Source organism: Aptenodytes forsteri, unplaced genomic scaffold (genome assembly GCF_000699145.1).
Source record: "Aptenodytes forsteri isolate BGI_AS27 unplaced genomic scaffold, ASM69914v1 Scaffold100, whole genome shotgun sequence".
NCBI lineage: Eukaryota > Metazoa > Chordata > Aves > Sphenisciformes > Spheniscidae > Aptenodytes > Aptenodytes forsteri.
Genome location: NW_008796216.1, coordinates 1,630,998 through 1,653,675, shown reverse-complemented (window position 1 = coordinate 1,653,675; position 22,678 = coordinate 1,630,998). Strand labels below are relative to the sequence as shown.

At 37.9% G+C, this 22,678-nt stretch overlaps 1 protein-coding gene across 1 annotated transcript in view; it reads left to right on the top strand.

Annotated features, from left to right (window-relative positions):
• AGPAT5 (1-acylglycerol-3-phosphate O-acyltransferase 5) overlaps positions 1–22,678 on the top strand; it is a 62,611-nt gene that overhangs the window by 18,380 nt on the left and 21,553 nt on the right. Inside the window, exons 2-5 of the mRNA XM_009288571.2 lie at positions 2,068–2,137; positions 2,350–2,465; positions 8,201–8,290; positions 16,024–16,114. Of these exons, the coding sequence (XP_009286846.1) occupies positions 2,068–2,137; positions 2,350–2,465; positions 8,201–8,290; positions 16,024–16,114 (367 nt within the window). The remainder of the gene's footprint in view (positions 1–2,067; positions 2,138–2,349; positions 2,466–8,200; positions 8,291–16,023; positions 16,115–22,678) is intronic.

The following is a 22,678-nucleotide window of genomic DNA, read 5'->3' as shown; positions in this document are numbered from 1 at the left end:
GCTCTGGTGAGACCCCACCTGGAGTACTGCGTCCAGCTCTGGAGCCCTCAGCACAAGAAAGACACGGACCTGTTGGAGCGGGTCCAGAGGAGGGCCACAAAAATGATCAGGGGGATGGAACACCTCTCCTCTGAAGAAAGGCTGAGAGAGTTGGGGCTGTTCAGCATGGAGAAGAGAAGGCTTCGGGGAGACCTTCTTCTTGTGGCCTTTCAATACTTAAAGGGGGCTTATAAGAAAGATGGGGACAAACTTTTTAGCAGGGCCTGTTGTGACAGGACAAGGGGGAATGGCTTTAAATGAAAAGAGGGTAGATTTAGACTAGACCTAAGGAAGAAATTGCTTACGCTGAGGGTGGTGAAGCACTGGCACAGGTTGCCCAGAGAGGTGGTGGATGCCCCATCCCTGGAAACCTTCAAGGTCAGGTTGGAGGGGGCTCTGAGCAACCTGATCTAGTTGAAGATGTCCCTGCCCATGGCAGGGGGGTTGGACTAGGTGACCTTTAGAGGTCCCTACCAACCCAAACTATTCTATGATTCTTAATTCTCCTGGAACTTTAATGAGAAAATTACTGCTACAGCAAAATCTTGTTTGAATTTCTTGGATACTGTTCAGAATATACTCGTCAACTGACTTGTTACAAATAATGTTCAGTTAAAATTTATTGTGCATGCCTTTTTTTGGAAAAAAATTAATTCAAATAAGTAATGCTCATTTTACTGCATGCTGGTTGATCTCTTGTTCACATATTTACTGTATATCTCAGTTTGCCAATATTAGGTTTCTTGCCTTGAAAAAAAAATTTGATCAACAGTGCAGTTGCATTTTCAAAGAAGAAGGAACAGCATGAATGTAAAACATACAGCTTTATGTGGGGTTTTTGCCTAGCGTTAGAATACAAGGCGTTATCCATCCAGTATCACAGGTTAACTGAGAGGTGGGCAGATTTTCCGGAGATGCTCGTAGAGACCTTCTGTAAGGATCAATACGAGACTCAGCATACTAAATGATATTAATCAAGATCTAAATATTAGTTATATCTTCCTGATAAAATTCCCAGATGGTCCAGACTAGGGAAGTGGTGATAATAAGTGGGTAAACCTTCCAAATCGCGCTTTGGTTTTTGGTGAATGGAGTCACTTTGAAGAAGAGTGTATGTTTAATACAGCTAACTACTACAAACAAGGAGTACAGCCATTGGTATTGGCAGAGCAAGGGGGGAATGCTACCTAGAATGTACTGGTTGGAAAAACTAAACTTCATTAGATAATGAAAATATTAAAGCTAATTAAACGGCTGCGTGGATTCTTCAATTTGGAATTGAAATGGTTTAATTGATTTCTCATCTTTGAAATAAAAGTAATTGAATTATTCCCTTTTAAAAGGTGACTTGGATTACTGCTTCAGCATCTTGCTTTGTAGTCATGCTCTCAGAAGGGTATTTCACTAGTACGCAATTACCTTTCAGGGGTGGGAAACTACAAGGTTAAAGGGTGTCTTTAATGTAACAGAGAAAAAAACATTACAAAACCTGCTGGTTGGAAGCTGAAGACCAATTTAAAGACACCCCTCAACCTCATGCTTTTTTGTTCGTTCTTGATGGTTAAAATCATGGCAGATGGTTGAGATTTTGTTCTTGATCTAATCCAGGAAAACTGGCTGAAGCATGTCATTCATTAGATGTATAAAGTTAAATGGTGGTTTTGTACATGTCTATGTGTACAAAACCACCATTTAACTTTATACATGTCTGTGATTCCTCTATACCTTTAATTATATTAATGTAGGGTTCTTGTGGATGTAGGTCAGCTTCCATGGATCCAGTTCTAGGGCTGAGGCACAAGAACGGAATAGCTTTCTTAAGCCCTCATTAATTAATATTCACTGCTTTGTTGATAAGTCAGTTGTACGCATAACGGGTACTGATGCAGTGATGGGTTGTTTTTCTGTTAATGGTGCTAACTTGCTGGCAGTTTTCCTAGTAAATAGCTAATTACTGCATTGGATCTCATCACTGCCTAATGCAATGAAAATAAATAATAAAGTAATGCTACATTTCTTTCTTTTTAGGTAATAATCTATGGGGATTTGCCAAAAAATAAAGAAAATGTAATATATTTATCAAATCATCAGTGTACAGGTTTGTATTTTTTTGTTTGTCTTAGCACTTCTATAGATTTAAAAAATCTGCTTGTCTGTTTACCGTGTCTCTTTCCAGCTTTGCCGTAACGAGCAAGAACTTGTAGTTCAGAAACCTTTAATGATATTTATATGTACAACATGCGCTTTTTGTTCCATCAGTGGCAATTAAAAACTAATTTAACTAAACATTTTGGGCTTTTGTCTTTGCAGTTGATTGGATTATTGCAGACATGCTGGCAATTAGGCAGAATGCTCTCGGGCATGTCCGGTATGTCTTGAAAGATGGGTTAAAATGGCTTCCACTGTACGGGTGGTATTTTTCACAGGTAAGCCTATTCACTTTTTCCTTGATGTTTGTGGGTCAAATATGTAAGATGTACTTTTCTTCTGTTTATTATACGTGCTGGGAAAATGTAGTTCTAAGCTGGCACTTGTTTATTTGAACATGAAAATAGCTGGTTTCACTCAGTGTACTTAGATGTGCATCTTAGTTGAAAGACAGTTATTAAAGAATGTTTACTTTTCTAAATGAATACTTCTTATGGATGGTGTTTATTACTAGAATTAAAACTGTAGAGTCTGCTAGAAGCATTTCAGAATATTCTAGAACTTTGTTCTTTTTACAATCCAAAAACCCACTTAGCAGTAGGTGTAAACAGACTTTTTTTTCTATGTATGTTTTTTTTTTATCATGCTACAAATTGGGAGTAAATTGACATTGCTGTGGTGTACTTACTTATTTTTCAATTGTTTGGTTTTAGCACCATATAAAAGAGGAAAATTGGACCTTAGTATAGTGTGGAGGAAAAGCAGATCCCAGCCTCCATGAAAGTGTTGATGGGTTTGCTTTGGACTTCAGTTAAGCAAAAACATGAGTCTTAACAGTATTCCTATTACTATCTTTTACTTTCTCCTCTTCCTGCATAATGCTCCTCTTGTTCCTTTTAGTTTGAGAGCTCAACCTGATGTGACTCAAAATTATACACTTACTGAAGAAACAGGGGGCCATGGTCACTGTACAGGCAACATGCTGAGTGGATGTGATCTTTAATCTAAAATGGTGGAGAACAGTGTAGATGGTTTTACCTCCCTAAAACCCTCTCTGAATTTGTCATGTCTGTTCCTTGCATTTTCTGAAAGCAGGACTGTTTCTATATACAAATGAAATAAAATGTAGAGGGGGATGTTTTTGGAAGTATTGGTATGTTTTGGTAGGTGATCAGAAATGGCTTCATAGTATTTATCTCAGGATTTAGATGGGTGCTTAGTTGTTAGAATAGAAATGGATTACGTTTTGGGTAACTGTTTCAAAGTGCCTGTTCAATAAGATTTTTCTCCTTTGGCTTCTGTCTTTGATCTTTACCTATACCCTGAACATTAATCTGCTTTCTGCCCCTCACCCCCACCCCGCTGCCCAGGCAAAGAAAAGCAAAAAAAGCTTTGAAAAATACTTCTAATAGAATTACACAGTTTGATTGAATTGACTGTCAGCCCTGTTCAAGAGGATGGGGGATACTGAGAGAAATACTACGCTGGGTATGATTTGAACTATATATTAATTTGTAAAGGAATATATGAAGAGCAGGCAACTACAGACGTATGTCCAAATAGGAGGCTTTACTCTCTCCGTCATCCTTTGCTGCACATTCCTCCCTCTCTCACTGTTTGCACTCTTGCACTCTTGACTCCCTAAGTCAAGTCAGATCAGTTGAGTGCTTGAACCAGCAAAAGGGGAAAAGTTTTGAGTATATGGCCACAGGTGGGAAGAGGGGAGGAGGCAGGATAGCCCTTGTGTAGCCGTTGATGCTGAAACTTTGCCTCCAAGAAGCTAATGTAAATTGGATTGCGTTTAGAAGCGTTGGGCAAGGGGAGGTACAGATCCATGAACTGCCCAATTAATATGCTGAAGAGTAGGAAGTGCCTTAAACAGTGGCCTTACCCAGCAATCAGATGTTGCCTTCTAGCTTGGGAGTAGGTACTTAATTTGAACAGAGGTTCAGAGTCTTGGATCATGTCACGTAAGATGCTTATTGCTAGGATGTGAACTGTCTCACCATTTTATCTTAAAGCACAGGTAGTGGTTGAGGTTCCTACTGTCTGTTCAGTATTTAAGAGGCTAGAGTGTCCCCTGAGATACTGGGAGATCCAGATTCAATGTTTTCAGCTTGATGGTTGAAAACGTTTGTTGTGTTCTGGATGAGTGCCTTAGACAGCGAGTAGGCTGTAAATCTAGGCTGGAGCATGGGTGGTTGCCATCCTTTCTTCTAAAATTGCTGTGTTTAGAAAAGAATATGCTGTAGAGAAAATAAGAAAACTGTTCACAATTACTTTTTATTGGTGGGTTTGCTGTCCCAGTCCCCTAAGTAAGTAGGGACTGTCACACCCTGTCATACCTCACTGAGGGTATCCATTGGGAGAAAATGGACTTGTCTGTTGTCTAATGCTTGTCCCCACTAATGGCTCTGGTTCTCTACATTTTTTTCTTCCACTACAGTGACCAGTCTGCTGCATGGAAATATTTTGCTCTTTGTCCTTGCCTGTAGTCATTACATTGGTGGTGATTTAAGTCTGCTTTAATTAAAATACAGACAGGACAGATATTCCATCCACTATCACTAGGTGTCCAGAAATGATTTTTTTCAAGATTCTGGAAAATTACTATTGCTATATGGAATATCCGGCACTCAGTTTCCTGACTGCTATATTGACTGTTAAAAGAAGGTTCCTGTGGAAATTAATCTGAATGTAGCCTACATTTTTAATCAAAACATATATTAAATAAAATCTGTTCAGCTTTGGATTCCTCAAAACATAAAACTTCTACAAGATTTAGTGAGGGATGATTATATATATATATTTTTAATATATATATATTTAATTCAGTGACACAAATGAAAGGCAGCTTACTAACAGTGGTGGTGCGTGTGTGTTTAAACGACTGAGACGGGATGCAGCAGGACTGCAGTGCAAGCTAATAGGTATTTTTATTGTTTTTATCACACCAAACAGTGCAAAAACATAAAACACTTCCTGCCCTTCCTGTTGATGTTCTGTCAGTGATGTCACTTACACTCCACTAAAAGTTTCCAGAGCCACATAATTACGCCATGCTCACGGAATTCATATTCCCTACCTCAGGTAAACATCCTGTTTGGAAATAAACGTGGTCTGGATGTCCAGGAGAGCAAAATTCAGGCACAAAGGAAGTATATTTGTAAACATAATCCATTGTTGACTGAGAGAGGGGCTTTTAAAGTACAGCGGAAAAAAATTATAACCTTAAAAACAGTACTTCCAGAAATCTGTTTTGAAAAGCATTCGTATATTTGATCTCTTACTGAAAAGGAAATGCAATACAAATTGGGGAATTTGAGCTATATACAATTGCATAACTAGCATTCTTCTTTGGAGGCAGCTATCTAATAGCAAGAAAAGAAGCACTTAAATTAACCTGTTAAGTTCCAGATTTGATTTATTAGGTAGAGTTATTCCTTTTCATAAAACTGGCTTTATTATTTTTGGGTGGATCTGAAATTTTTTTTTGCCCTATCTTTCTCTACCAAAATGCAGCTAACTCCTATTCATTTTATACCACCTGGTGAGGCTGGGATGTAATTTTGATAAATATTTTTGATATCCCAGAGTTTGCTTGACTTTTTAACATCGGAAGTATGTCTTTGTCTTTTCTGTTATTCAGCATCAGCTTGTGCACCCTTTCGGTTGTAACTGAATTTTAGCCAAATATTTAGCTAGTATGGCATCTTGCCTCTCTTTAGCTTTGTAACCCTGCACCATAGGGGAGCTAACATATTTATGTGGTTGGGTTGTATGCAGCGAATGGTAATCTTACAGTATGTAATTTGTCTCTTCTTATGTTACGTGACTGTATACTCGTATTTACTTGAGAAGTGCAAATCTATTTCTGAGCACCTCTGTCTGAGGGGGGGGACACCAAACCTGTGTTTGGTGTTGTGGTGTCCCTAAGCAAAATGTACAATAATAACTTGATTTCTCCAAGTTCACAAATTAAACAAGGAAAAGGTGGTTCAGTATTTTCCCAGTTTACTGCAGCTGGTTAGTAATTTGATAAATAAGGGAAGAGTTTGATTCCGACCTTCCCTCATTTATCAAAGCTTGACCTAGCTGAGCTCACACAGAATGATGACTTACCAATTACATGGAAGTCTTGTACAGTAGATGCATTATTTCTCATACCAAACTGAGTTTGCCCTTCCTGAAAGCGGTTGTTGTGGTGAGTGTCACTGTACAGAATAAGACTTCTACTTCCCTTTAACGGTGTCAGATCTTAAAAACGGTCTTACATGTGGAGTGTGTAGATAACATGCGGCTCTCTGCTGCACAGCTGATGTAACATTTTTCTGTTCATGCCATTATCTATCCAGGACCGGTCAACTGCTTGTGGGATGGTGCTGATATGATGCTCCAGCCTGCTGAAGGCCAAGCTAGGTGGACTGGGGGATTCTGTTCTTGGTTTTGGTCCCCTGCCAGCCACAGCAGCACAGCTGAGTGTTGCAGCTGGCTACTTCACCTTGGAAGGGAACTGCAGACAGTAACGTTAAGACAGAATATTTAATATGGAGTTAATGCACCATTGACTTGCTGTTCCTTTTCACTGAAGCTTTTGGAGAACAACTTAAAAGTCACGTCAAATACCACTAGCTAAGCAGCTGCATGGCCATCTTTCCACACCATGAAAAGCAAAGGCTGAAAGCACTTTGCATAACCGCCTCTTCTGCCTGCCTCCTCCTAACCCCTCAAACTTTATTCCTGTCCATGCCATGCAAATAAAATAATAGCTCCCCGCACACACACCACCACCCCTGTTTTTACAATGTACTGTATCTTTTCCTGAGATGAGACATTTGATTGAGGTTCAGCTCTTAGTAGTTTTAATCTTACTGTCACCTTTCTGTTAAGAGTGTGTAAAACCGTAAACGGACAGAAATTACCTGACAAATCCTAATGCCAACAGTCAGGGTGGGCAGAAAAGAGTATTACCAAGTTAGGGAATCAGTTAGAAAACCGATTAAAACAATGTACCTTAAAAATGAAATTCTGTTATTTGGAAGCTATGGGGTTTTATTATTTTTTTTCAGAATTCATTGTATCAGTAGTTCATTTTGGAGCATGTTTGTTTCCATCCTCTTGTAGCTATGCTATAGATAAAACAAAGTGATGGAAGAGGGAAATGATGAGGCAAATTTTAGTTCTTTATAATCCTCTTTCTTTGTGTGTACTTTGCCATAGTCCCTTTACTGAAGTTTTTGTGATAAATTGTGTGGAACAAGTTATAAAATTAATCTTTTCCAGGAAATGGTCTAACTTTTTATAATGATTTTCAGTAAAAATACCTTTATAAAATCCTTTGCCTTCTAAAGATTGTGTATTACTTATTCAATTATTATCTCAGTATATAACGTCTTTATTAAAAAATTATTATCTCAGTATATAACGTCTTTACTAAAAGTTTGATTCTCTAATAAAGTGCATAGCAGTTTTCAAGACCCATGCTGGTTAGTTTTGTGCTACTCATAAATTTTTTATGTATCGGTACTGTACTTGTAATTCCAGTTTTTGCATTAGTCACTATTTAAGAGCGGGCACATAAAATTGAAAACATTGACCTATAAGTACTTGTATGTGAGTAACTTCAGTTGTGTGATTTTTTTTTTCCCTTGATATACAACTTAAGCTGCTTGTCAATGTTGTCAGGAATAGATAGATCCCTGGGGTCGGTTCCAATGCCATCTTCCAGTTTAATTATTTAACACCTTTAAACAAGACAACTTCAGGTGTCTTATAATTATTTATTTATTTATTTATAGCTGATTCTTATTTAAACAGATTTTGTGAACTGAAGTACATGCAAATGTAAAATTAGTTTCAGGTGCTTTCATCCTAGGAGAAAATGTCTTGTGGGCAATTTGCAGCGTGAGTCATAAAGGTGACTTATCACTGTCATCTTGTTTGTTCTTCTATCAACTGTTCTACATTAAACTACTTAAATATTTAATACTTTTCACTTTTTTTTCTCTGTTAGCATGGAGGAGTATATGTAAAAAGAAGTGCCAAATTCAATGAAAAAGAAATGAGAGAGAAGTTGCAGGCCCAGATGAAAGCTGAGACTCCGGTAAGATTATACCTTCCTTCCCCTGCTTCTCATTTCTTTGACTTTTTTAATGGCAAAGGCTTATTGGAGAAATGAGCCATGCCTGATACCTACAAACTACGATCATGGATTCGTTTTCTTTCTGTATTTTTACAGTTCCTTTCTGTGTTTAGAGTGATACCTCTAATTAAACTTAGGAAAATTTGACTAGTCCTTTATGAACGATATGAACTTCATGATTCTGTCTATAGAGGGCAGGGGGGACCTGGACTAAATCTTAGAATATAAGCTGTAGCACCTTCCTTGAGAAACTACTGTCAGTCTTCCCTGTGTTTCAAAAGACAACATTTTGACTACTGTATGCTTGTCAGAGACTTTTTTTTGTAGAATACCAGTTGTTTGATCTTCTGAAAGTCAAGAACCATTTTTACCAAATCTTAATTAGTCATCCCAATGATCAATCATTTTTAATGGCAGTGACATCTTAGAACTGAGTAACTTTGTCTGCTACGCCTGGAGGAGAAAAAAAAAAAACAAAACAAAAACCCGAACCCGTGATAATTTTCTATTTGAAGAATGATTGTTAGTGCCAAGTGACTTTTCTCATGACTCCCTGTATGGTTTGTGGCTCAGTGGTTAGAATCACTGTGCTTCGCTTCCATTACTTGCTGTGCATTAAAATGTTTTCTGCTTTTTTGGCTGGACTTAAAAAAACCAACTCAGCAAGCCTTGATATAGAACAGTTACGCTTTCATTTTATTTAAAATTCTGTGATTGGGACTTGCCACTCCAAATACTAAGTGGCAAACCTTTTATAAACTGAGGCCTGGGTAAAAGGAATACATAGGTTGCTTTGACCTTCACATAACAGCCGTCTTTTTTTTTCTTTATGTTTTTATTTTTTGGAGATAGTGTGTTTATGTTTGTGCGTGTGTCTGTGTTGAAAAAGTAAACTGGCCTTACGCTTACTGAGAGGCTTAAATGAGTAAAGCATCCCTGTTTAAGACAATGCTCAAACCCATTTTGTCTCGAACTAAGATTTAGCATGAACAGGGCTTTTTTTTTGTTTTTAATTAAGATAAGAAAGTGGACCTATTTCCAGTTTTTAGCATATAAGTTACAAAGGCCAGAAATACATTACAACAACTAAACTTTTCCTATCCAATGTCTAATCTAATGATATCCACATGGAGAAGATGGCCATATTCAACAGTGGTAACTTCTGCCCACATTACCAGGGAGGGTCTTGGAATGTGAAAAGGCGTCAAGTTATTTTCATCAAGTTACTTTCTGTATGTCAGTGGCAAAGATTCTACTTTCTGTAAAACTTGCGGTGTAATGGAATAAGCAAAAACAATTTGCAGGATGTATGAAACATATTTGTAGTCATCCCCCTAAACAATTGCTCTTCCTGCAGAGTGCTGGTTAACTTTGCTTTAGTTTGGACGAAATATCCTAGCAGGGTGTTTTCCTGCATAGACCCATGGATTTCTTGCTAGCCAAAGAGGCAGCTTCTGGTTGATTCTGGCTTTCTGGCTTCCCTCTGCACCCCCTAAAATGCAGGGGTTTGTTGTAACAATAAGGTTTTGATTGTGATAAGAGTCTTGATTTGAAGTCTGCATTAAATTAGACTGCTTTATAAAAACGTGGATTTTTTTTTTTTTAATACAATCTTAGGAAGATGCACCTAGAAACTCATCTAATTCTGCATCTCTTTGGAAACCTGCAAATGATGTTCAGTGTTGCTCCAGTGCTATAAATTGACTGGACAGGCTAGTGTGTGATTTCAGCCCAATTGGAATGTAAGGAGAGGTTTAAGCATAAAGCTTTTCTTTAAAGTTACATCCGCTGTGGGTGCTGCTTTCCATGGTGGATGTCTACATGTAATTAATAAATGAAATAAATCCAGAAGCCTTTTTTCCTGGAATCATCTTTCTTCTCCCTCAGTTGCATGTGGATTGAAAACCTATACCTAACCTATCTAAGCTAATGCCAAATGAATTTGGGACCACTTGGGTATGTTTGGTTTTTGGTGTAATTTGGCTATCTGGAAGTTCAGTGGTGTTGGAAATGGGCACGGAACCTGGATGTGCTTACCAGGCAGTTGTTGCCATTTTTGTCGTATTATCTAGGGTAGCAGTATAGGAGAGAAGTAAGTGTAACTGCTGCAGAAATGCATTCTGTTTTAAATCTCTTTCAGTCAAACCATATAGGGAGTGACACTTAAGTTTTACAAAACCAAAGCTGTCAAAAGCCTATTTACTGAGACAAATGTTTGCATCTGCTGGGGTAAAAGACACAGATCACTGAGTTGTCATTTGAGGGAAGACTTAAATTTTCTATAATCCACTTTATCTGAGAATTTAAATGTAGATGCTGTAAATGCCCTTTAACCTACAATTACTGCTGGGAGAAGAACGTGATAACCTGTGTCCTTACTGCATTACTCATGAAGAAACTTTGCAGTTCTGCAACTTAGCATGACGTTCACAAGCAACCATATTGCTTTTAAAATGAAGACATTTTAATCAGTAAAGCAAGTACGCCCTGAACTCATCAGCTTCATGTGAAAATAATGAATGTACTACTCTGGAATTTTTATTAAAATTTATGCACTGAATGCTACAGCTCAGGGTGGGCTTTTCCTCAGTTTAGTGAGCAGCTGTTGTGCTTGGTCATTCTGCACAAACGTGGTGGAGTTCTTTCTTTAAGGTAGTGTTAGAGAAAAGCTTGCCTTTCAGCCACTAAGGAAAGAATTATATGCCAATAGAGAGGAGATGGACGGGAATCTGTGTTAAGGGTCACTTTCTTATTTACAGTTTCGCTCCACATACAGTTTAAACAAAAGAATCCAAATGATTAATGTTCACTGTCTGGAGCCATCCCTGTTCCCATTAAGAAACTGAAGACGTGTAGGAAGGCAGAACCAGTCTTCTGTTCTCATTAGCGTAGCAAGGCCTTTAGTTGTTTTACTGCCTCATGTCATGTGGGGTTTTTTTGTTTGTTTAATGAAAAGTAAATTGGAGGTGGAACGCTGACAGGAAAAATAAGTCTGCCTCTTGGCCTCTACATTCACAGTAGAACTGGATTAGTGATCTGGTATGCTTGATTTTATGTAGAGACAGTGGACTGCATGATGCTCCTTGCTTGCCTTGTCTTAGGACTTCTAGCCACCTGCCTGCTTTAAACAGCCCCTTTTTTTGTCTTGATGTTTGCAGTTGGCCCACCCTCCTTCCCAGATGCAGCGCAGCAATATTAGACAAGCACAAAACTCTGATGCTTAGACTGAATTGCTGTTGCACCTGTGTTTTCTTAATGGAGATCTTGAACTAATAGACTTTCTTATTTCTCTCTGGAAATTATTTTGCTTCTCAAACTGTCATTGAACTATACAGTCAAATAGTTCATTATTGGGCCTTTTGTTGGCAAAACTCAGTTGAAAAGATGTGGTTTTGTTTAAAATTACATAAAATCTGGCTGATTGTTAGCAAATTGCAATCTTATGTCTTGTTGTGAGAGCAGAGACTGTCACACAGTTTGAAGGACACTTTTGTGTGAATGTTGTTTTAATGTAAGCCATAACAAGATAAACACATTTCTCAATGTAACAACATATCCAGCTGACACTTGATATACTCAATCTGCGTGTTTTATAAAGAAAGTTAAGTCTTCTGAAGAGCAAACTATTCAGTTTGATAAGTTAAAATGTAACTTATATTTCTTTTTATCATGCATTGAGAGTAGGAAATCTGCATCCTGAGATGTGGGATTTAACCCAGTACAGCCAATATTTAGCTGGTTACTATGTGTTTTGTTTTTGTCATTCATTCAGTCACAGAATAAATCTTTGTCATGTGAAGCAGTGCCAATCGAACAGTAAAAACCTGGAGTGGACAGATACATTAATACAACTGCTGTAAGGCTTAATGTAATTATTTTGTCATGTAGTTACTAATTTGCAAATCCCTGACAACTTCTTTGTAAATCCTGGATGTCCTTACCTGCTTTCCTCACATCACCTTTTGTATTTTGTTCCAGTTATACCCGATATGCTTTCTCATACCATATCTTTTTTAGTTATTGATCTGAGTGTTAATGTTTCTCATCCAGTTCACCAGAAGCATGTCTTCTAGGCAGTGGTCTAAATGGATTCAGGTATGAATCTGTCTAGTTGACAGGATGCAATAATAATAATAAAACTAAGCAAATGCATTGTTTTATATAATTTTGAACTTTGTAAATAAAAATATTTCATTGTTTTCCCCTTGTTCACCCACCCGGGAACAGCACAGTAAATGCAAGATATCTACAGTCAGTAGTTACCACTTCTTCACGCCCTATCTTCTTTTACAGTGGCAGGTACTCTGTCCAGGACACCGTCCAAAGCCCTGGCCTCAGCCAGGTTTTCTCTTTATCGCCTCTTCTTGCTGTATGTTTGTGGTATCTGTGCTGACTTTGTTCTGTACCCCAGGGACTCGTGTGTTACTTCGTGCCCCTTTCCCCTGCTCTACCCGTACCAGCTCCTTTTGTGGCACTCTGATCTATCTCAAGGACTTCCTCGGCTGCCCTACTCCCCCCTCTGGAAGCACGGCGCCGCTCGGTGCAGTTGCTGTTTCTGTTTGCCTGGGAGACCTTGGCAACACCGGGGAAATGAATAGAGTTGCTATTCGGGTGGAAGCAGTTACCATCATCCATTCGTTTCATTTGTGGATTGTGGCAAGTTCACTGACATTACGCTGGGGACTCTGCAGGTAACCCCTGCCTCTTTTCTGGTTTTCTGGCTCCACCGAGAATCAGTAGGGTTCTACTAAATGAATCCTCATCCACTCTCTGAAGCTTTCAAATTGATGAGAGGTAGCGAGTGTATTGACACCTACCCATTACACAGAAACAGGCATGAAAGTACCATGTAACTGAACATAGGGACCTACTCTGCTTGGGTTAAAATTGGTATATCAATGAATCAGGGACTATGGTAGTACAAAATTTTCTATGCCATTTTGAACATGAGCACTGTATTTTGCAGTCACTGCGATAAAGTGCGTAACTTTTATGTAGCTAATTGCCCTAAATGAAAAATTCTGTATAAAAAATTGCCTTAGCTGCAGCTAGTGTTTCTAGGCAATTAAAATGCTCCTACAACTCAACAGTTCTTAATCCAAGTTCAAGGGAGCTTATTTAGTTATTAAAATCTTGAGATTTGTAGTTCTTACAATCTTAGGAAATAGTGCTTAAGGATTTAGCTTCTGCTGCCCATGGTGGGAGAAGAGAAAAGCCAGTCGTACAAGTATATTTGGTAGGCTGAATTGCACTGGCAGAATATCTTTGTCTTGTGCAGGACTGTATGTGAGTATAAGTAGGACTTTTATTTACATTAATGAATTTTACTCAGGTAAAGTAGTCCTAATGAGCTATATTAGGTCTATATATGCTGAATTTAAAGCAAAGGCCGCTTCTCTGTCTTGTTGGTATGCTTTCAATTCAGAGATACTCAGATTCTGGTCAACAAACCTGTTCGCCTGCTTGTGTGTTAGAGGTTTACAAGAATAATTAAAATATAATTTCAACCCCTGCTTGTATTACACACTGTAGGACTGGAGAAAGTAGATACTGTTCTCTGTTGTGTAATCAGCTTTCGGTGGCTGATTATCTGCTTTGAAGACTGGTAATATTGCATGCTTTTAAGTGCTGACCTCTGTACCAAGAATGGTGTTCCTATCCTGTGTGCTTCACTTTCTTTGCTCTGTCAGTTATTACCTGTTACAGCCACTGTATTACCCTTTGGAGCTGAGCATTCAGTCTTTAATGGGGAGGGAGTAACCTCATCTTGAAGTACCATTTTAAGGATCCAAATTATGTGATTTGAATATAAGCACATTTATGGGGAAAAAAAATGCATCTGGATTTGAATATTATGCCCTTTCCAGCTAACTCTGAAAAGTTTTACTTAGTCGCTTAAATATCTCAACAGTGTACTTCATAGATGAAATGTATACATGACTGGGGGAAGTGTGGACTGCAGCTGGGTCTAAGGATTCCTGTACTCGTCCCTGTGCTTATGCTACTGTCATGTTATAAAAAAGTAAGCACCTTGCCTCTTAAACCCATTTTCTTTTGTTCTTTCCCCACCAAATCTGTATACATCTCGGGTTTCTGCTGGTCCTTGAACGTTCTTGGACTTCACCTGCCTCTGCAATCTGCCAGTTCTCCCTCTCCCCAAACACGCCATGACGAGTACAGCCTTTCCTCTAGCTCTCTTTATTCCACTCTACTGACACTGGTTTTGCCATTCTTAATTTTTTTTTTTCTTTTTCCCCTGCCAGATTCTAGGCTATGTACTCAGTTCTCCTCTTCCTTGATCTCCTGCTGGCTTCACTGGTTGGCACAGTTCCTAGATTTCTTCCCTCCTCTGCATTTTAGCGCATCTTTCAACCTTCCTTACTGTGGGGTGATTCTGGAGAGTTCGCTTGCTGGGTCCTGTCTTTCTGCATTTGGCCTTTTCTCTAGCTGTTCTGCAATCATTAAGTGCAAATACCAGCACGCTCTGATGTTTTGTGTGCCAGAAGCACAAAGTTATATTCCTGTGTGTCTCTTTCTGAATTTTTATTTAACTTTGCATCTTTTCATGATGTGTACTCCCACCTGTCAGTGTCTTCCTGTACTCACTGATAATCCTCCTTGGACTGTTTTGTAAACCCACTATCTCTTTTTCTTTCAAATATTTCTTGAGACTCATTTCTGCAAAGATAACAAATTAAGTATTTAGTCTAGGCACAGTAGGCATGATTTTACTGTGAATGTGTCATGTTCAAGTCCATGCTAGTTACCATTTGTGGCCGTAGCCTTTTCTTCTGCAGATGAGCCCCCAATACAAAATTTTCACTGCTTAAGTGATGTCTTGCATCAACTTTGTAGGTAGGAGATTATGCAAGACACACAAAAAGAAAGAGAGATGGAAACCTCTGTTCTGTTTCAAAAGCAAATGGAAAATTCATCAAATTTGACTGCTTCTATTCGGGTACATAATTTTACACTCAGATATGCAGATACTTAGGCAACCTTTACCTGTGTAATGATTTGAGAACCCATAGACAGTTGTTGCTGAAGAGGCAAGCAAACTAATTTGCTTGGGAAATCTAACCTTGCAGACATGCATGCTTAAAGGAATGTGACTTTAACGTTCAAATTATGCTAAACTATGAGTTTAAGTTCATAATGTATTTAATATCTAATACAGTGAGATGCATAAAGGCACATAAGGTAGCTGATCTATCATAATTTCAATTAATAGTATTTCTGATTATGAATGGAATTAAATTATATTTCAGTATAAGGAAAGACTAGATGCAAGATCAGCATTGGAGAAAAAAATATAGTTTAGGTCATCTGTGACATACTTGACTGTCTTTTCAAAATCTCCTCTTATCCCACTTAACAAAACCAATACTCTTGTTGATATCAGCTGCTCCTGACTTGCTCGCTTTTGTTGACACGTGCTATCTCCCTTCCAAAATCACCTGGGCAACTTTCTATGGTGTACATTCAAAGAAAATTATTTTGAACCTCGAACAGTAAGTTTCTTAGAGCTAAGAAATTTTAGCTCAAGTATCCTGATTTTCTTTGGATCCTTACAGTAATCGATGGTGTGAACTAAATACAATATGGAACTATCAAGTGATGATAATCTCTGTAAAAGGAATTGGCTTACATTCATTATAAGAACTTGTCTGTTTTGTTTCTTTTTAATCCCACAGATGTATTTAGTGATTTTTCCAGAGGGGACTCGTTACAATCCAGAAATACCAAAAGTCATTGCAGATAGCCAATCATTTGCTGAAAAGGAAGGTAAGCAAAAAAAGTTTTGAAATAATTCTTTTGTTAAGGTGTTAACATATGTTATATAAAATTGTTATATAATATGATGATGATCTCACCTTAACTGGACTGTTAAGGCTGCCTGATTTATACTTAAGGGTTAGAATAGCATAAGCCAGTGTTTCTCTTACCACAGAGTAAGATGAGAGTAGCTTATATACAGACATTTCATGCATTTCACATTGTACACGAGTATTAATTCTCAAGAAAACTCTCTTTAGTTTCTGTCTGTATCTGTGTATTTATGGACACTTCTTTTCTTGCTCCTTCAGGGACATAAGAATTGCCGACACTGAATCAGGGCAGTGTTCTAAGTTGACATTATAGCTCCAATTACAGTTGTTACTCAATATAAAGAATGTTTTGCATAGAGGTTGTTGTGCCTTAGAAGAAAAAGTCTTCCATCACTTAATTTTTAATTACTGATAGTACTACCATAGCTTTTTGGTTTTGTTCCTCTCTCACCTTCCCGTCTCACCCTTCCGTGGTTGAACTTCATTCTGTAGTCGCTTGGATTGTTGGCGTCGTCTCTATAACCACAGATGGAATTACTTCATCTTTGGAAAGGCTTGCAAAAAAGGGTCCCAAGCTTTTTCATTTTTTCTCACATCATATGCACAATACACGTAAACTTTTAAGTCCAACAGTTCAGTGAACATGTTTCCTGGTTTTGTTTTTTCCTGTTGACCAAAAGTGAAATAATTCACTCTGAAGGTAAACAAAGAATAACAAATAGGTCTGGTAAATTCATTCTGTGACACACTGAAATGAATTCACAAGTCTGTGAATCAGCCTGTTGATATCATCAAGCTATTAAGTATTGTTAGCTCTTGTCCAAAAGGATATATGCTTTTCTTCTTCTCCTTGGGAAGAATGGAATTTGTTTGCGTGTATGAGGAGGAGAACTTAAGTCATAATGTATTTATTCATTGCTTCAGTTTCCTGTCGGAAATGAAAGTCAAATGTTTCATTTAGGTTGGCGATTCTTTGAGAGCTCAGAGGGGGTGTTTGATGGGGGTTTTTTCCTCTCTCCTCCTTTTTCAGGGAAAAGAAAGGGCTCTCGTCATTATTGTTATTTTAATAAACCTCTTAATTGTATCTCTACAATCTGCAAAACAGTAAAACACTGCTTTTGTGCTTTCCAAGCACCTGTTCGTTTCTTCTAGTGCTTTTCTCTCCGGTATTAGTCTGCTTTTATTTTGTAAGGGTTACTCCTTTTTAAAAATCTCAAGACAAATATTTATTAAATAAGAAGCATCTCCAATTCTAGTGCAGAATCCTCTTGATCTGCTTTACCCCACTGCTAAATTCTTTTGTTGTTGGTCTCTCCTCAACTTTTTAAATGGAGAGAATGGGAAGCAGTCTGCATGGGACCCTGCTCCCCTGCATGTTCATGCAAAGATTGATAGACACTTGACTTAGAGCATCCCTCGTACAAGCATGCTGAGAAGCAGGGATGGCTGACACTGAAAGCTGCGTACCAAACTATTTTGACAGCTAAGAGCCACAAGGCACATACTAGTACATCGGGGAGCTGTGAGGATGGGGAACTCCGCATGGCCGCTGGCAGGAGATGACGACGACTCCCCGGGGTCCCTCCATGGCGCTGTGCAGTGGTGCTGGCCCCGGCTTGCGGCTTCCATCCAGCAAGCCCCAGTGCCACCATGATCCTGGCTGCTGGCCATCTGCTGGGGCTGCAGGACAGGAGCCGTGACCAAACGCCTCGCCAGTCAGTCACGTGTAGATTGAGCGGTGGCCACGCTCCTTGTCGGCATGCGAGGGCTGTTATGTGACACTGCTGAGCTGAACTAAAAACGCACAATTGCATGCTTGTCTAAAAGATCCCAGAGGCTTCTTATTTCCTACAGTTTTAGGAAAGGTAGTAATGCCCAGTAGTTCTGCCAGTCAGAGGAATGAGGATGTACTGCAACTTACAGTTTAAAATTTGCATTTCATTCCTCGTGGGGATATAAAGAAGTCTGATAATTTAGTCTTGTCGTCTTAGTATAGTTGTTACAGAGCACAGTGCTTCAGTGTTGGCTTTACAGACGTGTAGGGGAATTTTTTTTTTGTTTTATACCTTGAAATGTAAGCTTTATAATGATTTTTTGCTACATTTTTGCACAATTGTATGTTGAGAAAATAGTGCAAGTGTAATATTGGAAAAAGTGGTTTAATTAAGAAGAATTAAACTTCAAATTTATGTTAGGACCAGAGATATTGTACCCAAAGGTAACAAAGCTATTCCTAGAGCACAAGCATAACTCATGTTTATCATGCTGTCTGAAATACTGTTTTTGACATAAGTGTGTATATATGTTTTAGTAGTTTTGCAGAGTATGAAAAGGTTTTGTGGGATTTGTGCTTACTTTTACTCTCCATGGGCTGGATTCTGTTCTAGAGAAGGTTCATTGGTTTAGGCAGAATTAGTGGGCTGAACTTAATTACCTGGTCTTCATGTGACCAGCTGATGATCTGCATCTCAACTCTTGATGTTCTTTTTAAGTAAACACCAGTTTTGGACACAGTTACTGCCTCTTTACAATTGGTCCTAGGACCAGTTACCAAAAAAGGATTTAAAAAAAAAAAAAAAAGGCTTAGGTTGACATCCAAAGGAGTATTTTGATATTGCTGGTTTCAACTATTATGTCTTTCCTCATTGATATGAATATATAAATAAATCTTATCTGTCTATGAATAGGATGGAAGGATATCAAATAGCAAAAGAATTTAAAGGTGATTGAGGTTGCCCTTGAAAGACAGGCAACTTTTCAAAATACTGATAATACATCATGTTACAGTTTGTTCTGCCATAGGACTTGGGTTCTACACAAAATCTTGACTCCTAGCAAGAGCAGATGGTTTTCTTCTTTCTGAAACACAGGCAAATCAAACACACAGCGTAGATCCAATAGATCTGGCTCTATCTGGGTATGAGTGTTGAGACTGAAGGCTATAAAGCACAGAGAAACTTCTAGGGAAGGAGTAGGACCGTGTACTTTCGTACTATTTTTAGAAATAAATAAAGGATATTATACAGTAAAAAATCAAATCCATGGACTCATCTTTCAAATTTGTCATTAACTACCTTGCCAAGTTCAAGTTGTCTGTACTGCCAGGTTTTTGTTTATTAAAACCAAAGAATGCCAAAAACTTCTAGAGGTAAAATTGATAAAATTAGGGCATTAATATTCATAGTTTTCATGTTGGAGACTGACACATGCATATCAGCCTTCAGCACTGATAGATTTGACACAGCAAAACTCTGTTCTAATTAATTTGAACTCTATTTTAAGTTCTGTCCACAATTGTATTCAATGAGGTACAGAAAGTTGCTTACTTCCAGGAATACTGGTTTTATGGTGATGAACTGAGAATGTTGTCATCTAAGGGTAATGCTAGTACCCTCAGAAACTGAAGATTACTCATTCTGTGCATTTTACAAGTAGCAGAAAATTCCAGTCAGATCAGATTCTTACCCAGGATAGAACAGGAAGCATTTTAAACTCAAAATACATTTGTTTAAATGCATTGGGGAAGGAAAAATGTGCTTCCCGAAGTTTAAAAACAAAAGCAAAAATTACCTCTCTAAAACGAAACTGTTTGGTTATTTGTGGTAGGATTAATGCAGGAGTTATTCATAGAACAAGTTAAATTCTGTGGAGTTGAGAAAATTAATCCAGTATTTATCTTTGTTGGCCAAAATAGCAATATTTGCTGGGGTTTCACAGCCACAGCAAACCACTTAAGCAATGTTGCCAGAATATTAGATGAAGACGTGTCAGGTTTTCTTGTTTCTGCTGGAGGCAAATGAAACTCACCACTTCCAAGCCGATGGGGATATGTGCCATGTAGCTGGATTTGAACCTGATACACCTAGTTGTCCTCTCCTGATGGAAAGGGGGTGGCTGTGTGAGATGATTCCAGCAATTGCTAACAGGACGGCGCTCTCTTTCTCTGTGTTTCAGTACAGTTGGTGACTCATGTTTCTCATGGGACATCTTGTAAGATGTCTCATAATCAAATTAAATATTTCTTCCTCTGCTCTCCTGAAGATCTAAGAATGTGACAGCATGTGCTTTGCCGCCCTTGACTCCTGAGCTTTTGCCTTCCAACTTCCAATATTTAAGTATATAGTCAGTAGTCTTAGCTTAGAGTTCGTTTTAGTTTTCCATTGTACGGGAGTAGTCAGCTAACATGATTCCCATCTTCAAAATCTGATGCATTCATTCAGTTGACTTACACATTGGTGACCCCTTTTAGGCTCCGATCTATTAGTTTAGGCATCTTAAAAGTGCAGCGATTCTTCCACACTAGTCAGTGGGCTTGAGTTGCTGAGTCCAGGAAATTATAATATGTAGGTGGCACTCATATTTTCATAGGGATTTAACTCTAATCTTGTCATAATGTTAGAAGTGGTAATTTTTATTTTATGTATTTATTTCAAACTGTAAACTTTTTAAGGTTGGGTCTTTTTAATGGTACTGGACTATAGAACAAAATTTCTATAAAACCCACAAAAGACATGATGATTTTTTTGTACCAGCTTCTGATATAAAATTTGTTCCGTTTTTATATATTCCCAAAATACAAATGTATAGATTTCTGATCATTTTCTAGTAGGTAGACCTCTATAATGTTCCAAACAACCACAAATTTCTCAGGTTTAGTAGAATATGAATGTTATCTAAATGTTAAGAAATGGCATTTTAAAAATTTGAAAATAAATAGGAATAATCCAAGGCCCTCCTACTCCTAATGTTACTAACTCTGAAAAGTCAAAGAGAAGGGGGTAAGAAGCTTGTTAAATTTAACTTGGCTTGCTTTTGCTGAATGAAGACAAAACAATCTTCCCTGGTGAAAGGCATTTATGGAATTTTGTATTAATGTTTGACTTCTAACAAAGGTCATTTAATCAAGCAAACATTTCAGGTATTCATTTGTTATCTCCCTTGTTGTTATGCAGAAAGGTTGCAAATGTAAATGTTTTTTAATGCTAAGTTTATCTTGACTAGTATCATGCTTTCTGCTAAGATGTTTGTACGTGCAGGATATGCTTATCTCAAAATTGCTTTTACAGGTCATGTAAAAAAGAGGTATTTCAACTGAGCTAATCGAAAATGTTTCCCTTCTAGATCTTGGCATTGGTTTTAGATTGTATTTTAAAGCAATCTGAAGTATTTAATATCCATAACTGTTACTTGGAACTGTCTCTAAAGAAAATCGCTTTTGGTGATATTTTTTCCACACACTTTCATGTAAGCAAGCTTGATGTAAAAGTGCACAGTGATATGTGGAAAGGAGAATATAATTTTAAAAAAAGAAGGAGGGGGTACCTTGAGTAGCATTTGAGAGATGTACCGTTAGGATGAAGAAAGGATTTCTGTTATTAAAAGTCATCCTTAGGAAATGAAGTTTAGGAAAGCAAGAAGCTACTACATACTCTTCTTGAGGGGATTACTTGCATTTCTTGTACTTTAGTTCATGGTAACAGAAAACACTTTTTACAAGAGCATGCAATTTTTTAATACTGTCGTCAGCTGAGTCCTATTTATGTAAGTCAATGGAATACAAGCATACAAATGGATGAGCTCTGCCACCATATGTCATTTTGTAAGTCTTACACTGGACTCTGGTTTCAATAAGTAAGGCTTCAAGCACTGGGGGCATTCCAGAAGGCTGGTGGGAACTCACTGTTGGGTGAGCACATGGGACAGTAACTGCAAAGCTTTCAGTCTAATATCACTCCTGCACACACATACACACAAAAAAGGAAAAAAAAGGAGAGAAAGATCTAATTGGTATTGAAATCAATTAATTGTTTTTCACCCTGCTTTCAGTTTTTGTATTACTGTCAAGTAACATGGTTTTATAGGGGGGAAAAAAACCTCAAACTAATTCTGACATCTACTTTCAGTGAGCACATAACTTTTGTTGATGAAATGTGGTAATGCAAGTGTAATACATATAGGGTATTCTTAATTTAGAGCTGGTTTTTTAATTGTTTTCATTTAAAAATGTGGTGCATGCACATGTCAGGGATACAAATATGACTAATGGAGTCCAAGTCTGAAAGTGTAGATGGCCTGCCTGCACTGAACAGCTCTGTGAGTTTTTGGCCTGGATGAAGGGAAGAGGAAGAGAGATCTTCTCCACTGAGTTGTACTCAGCTATTATATATGTAACTTCACCCTGAGAGGTTAGATAAATGGTGTTTTGTTTGGTGTTTTTTGTTCTTTCATGATTAGATGAAAAATTCAGTTCTATAGACGTTAATGATTTGGGCCTTTGTACTTCCCAAACTAAAACCTTACTTTATTTCGTTCAGTTTTCTTGCAGACTTTCTGAAGTAATTCTGCATCTTACTATAGTCTAGTAAATGGATGATATTTGAAGTACCATTGCTTACCATATTTCTTCAGATTTTCATATTATTTTCATAATTTTTCTTTATCATTTAAAAATTAGCTAACATAGAAGAGCAAAGCTATAGCATTTTAAGATAGAGTATTACGTATTAGACATCTAGTTCAT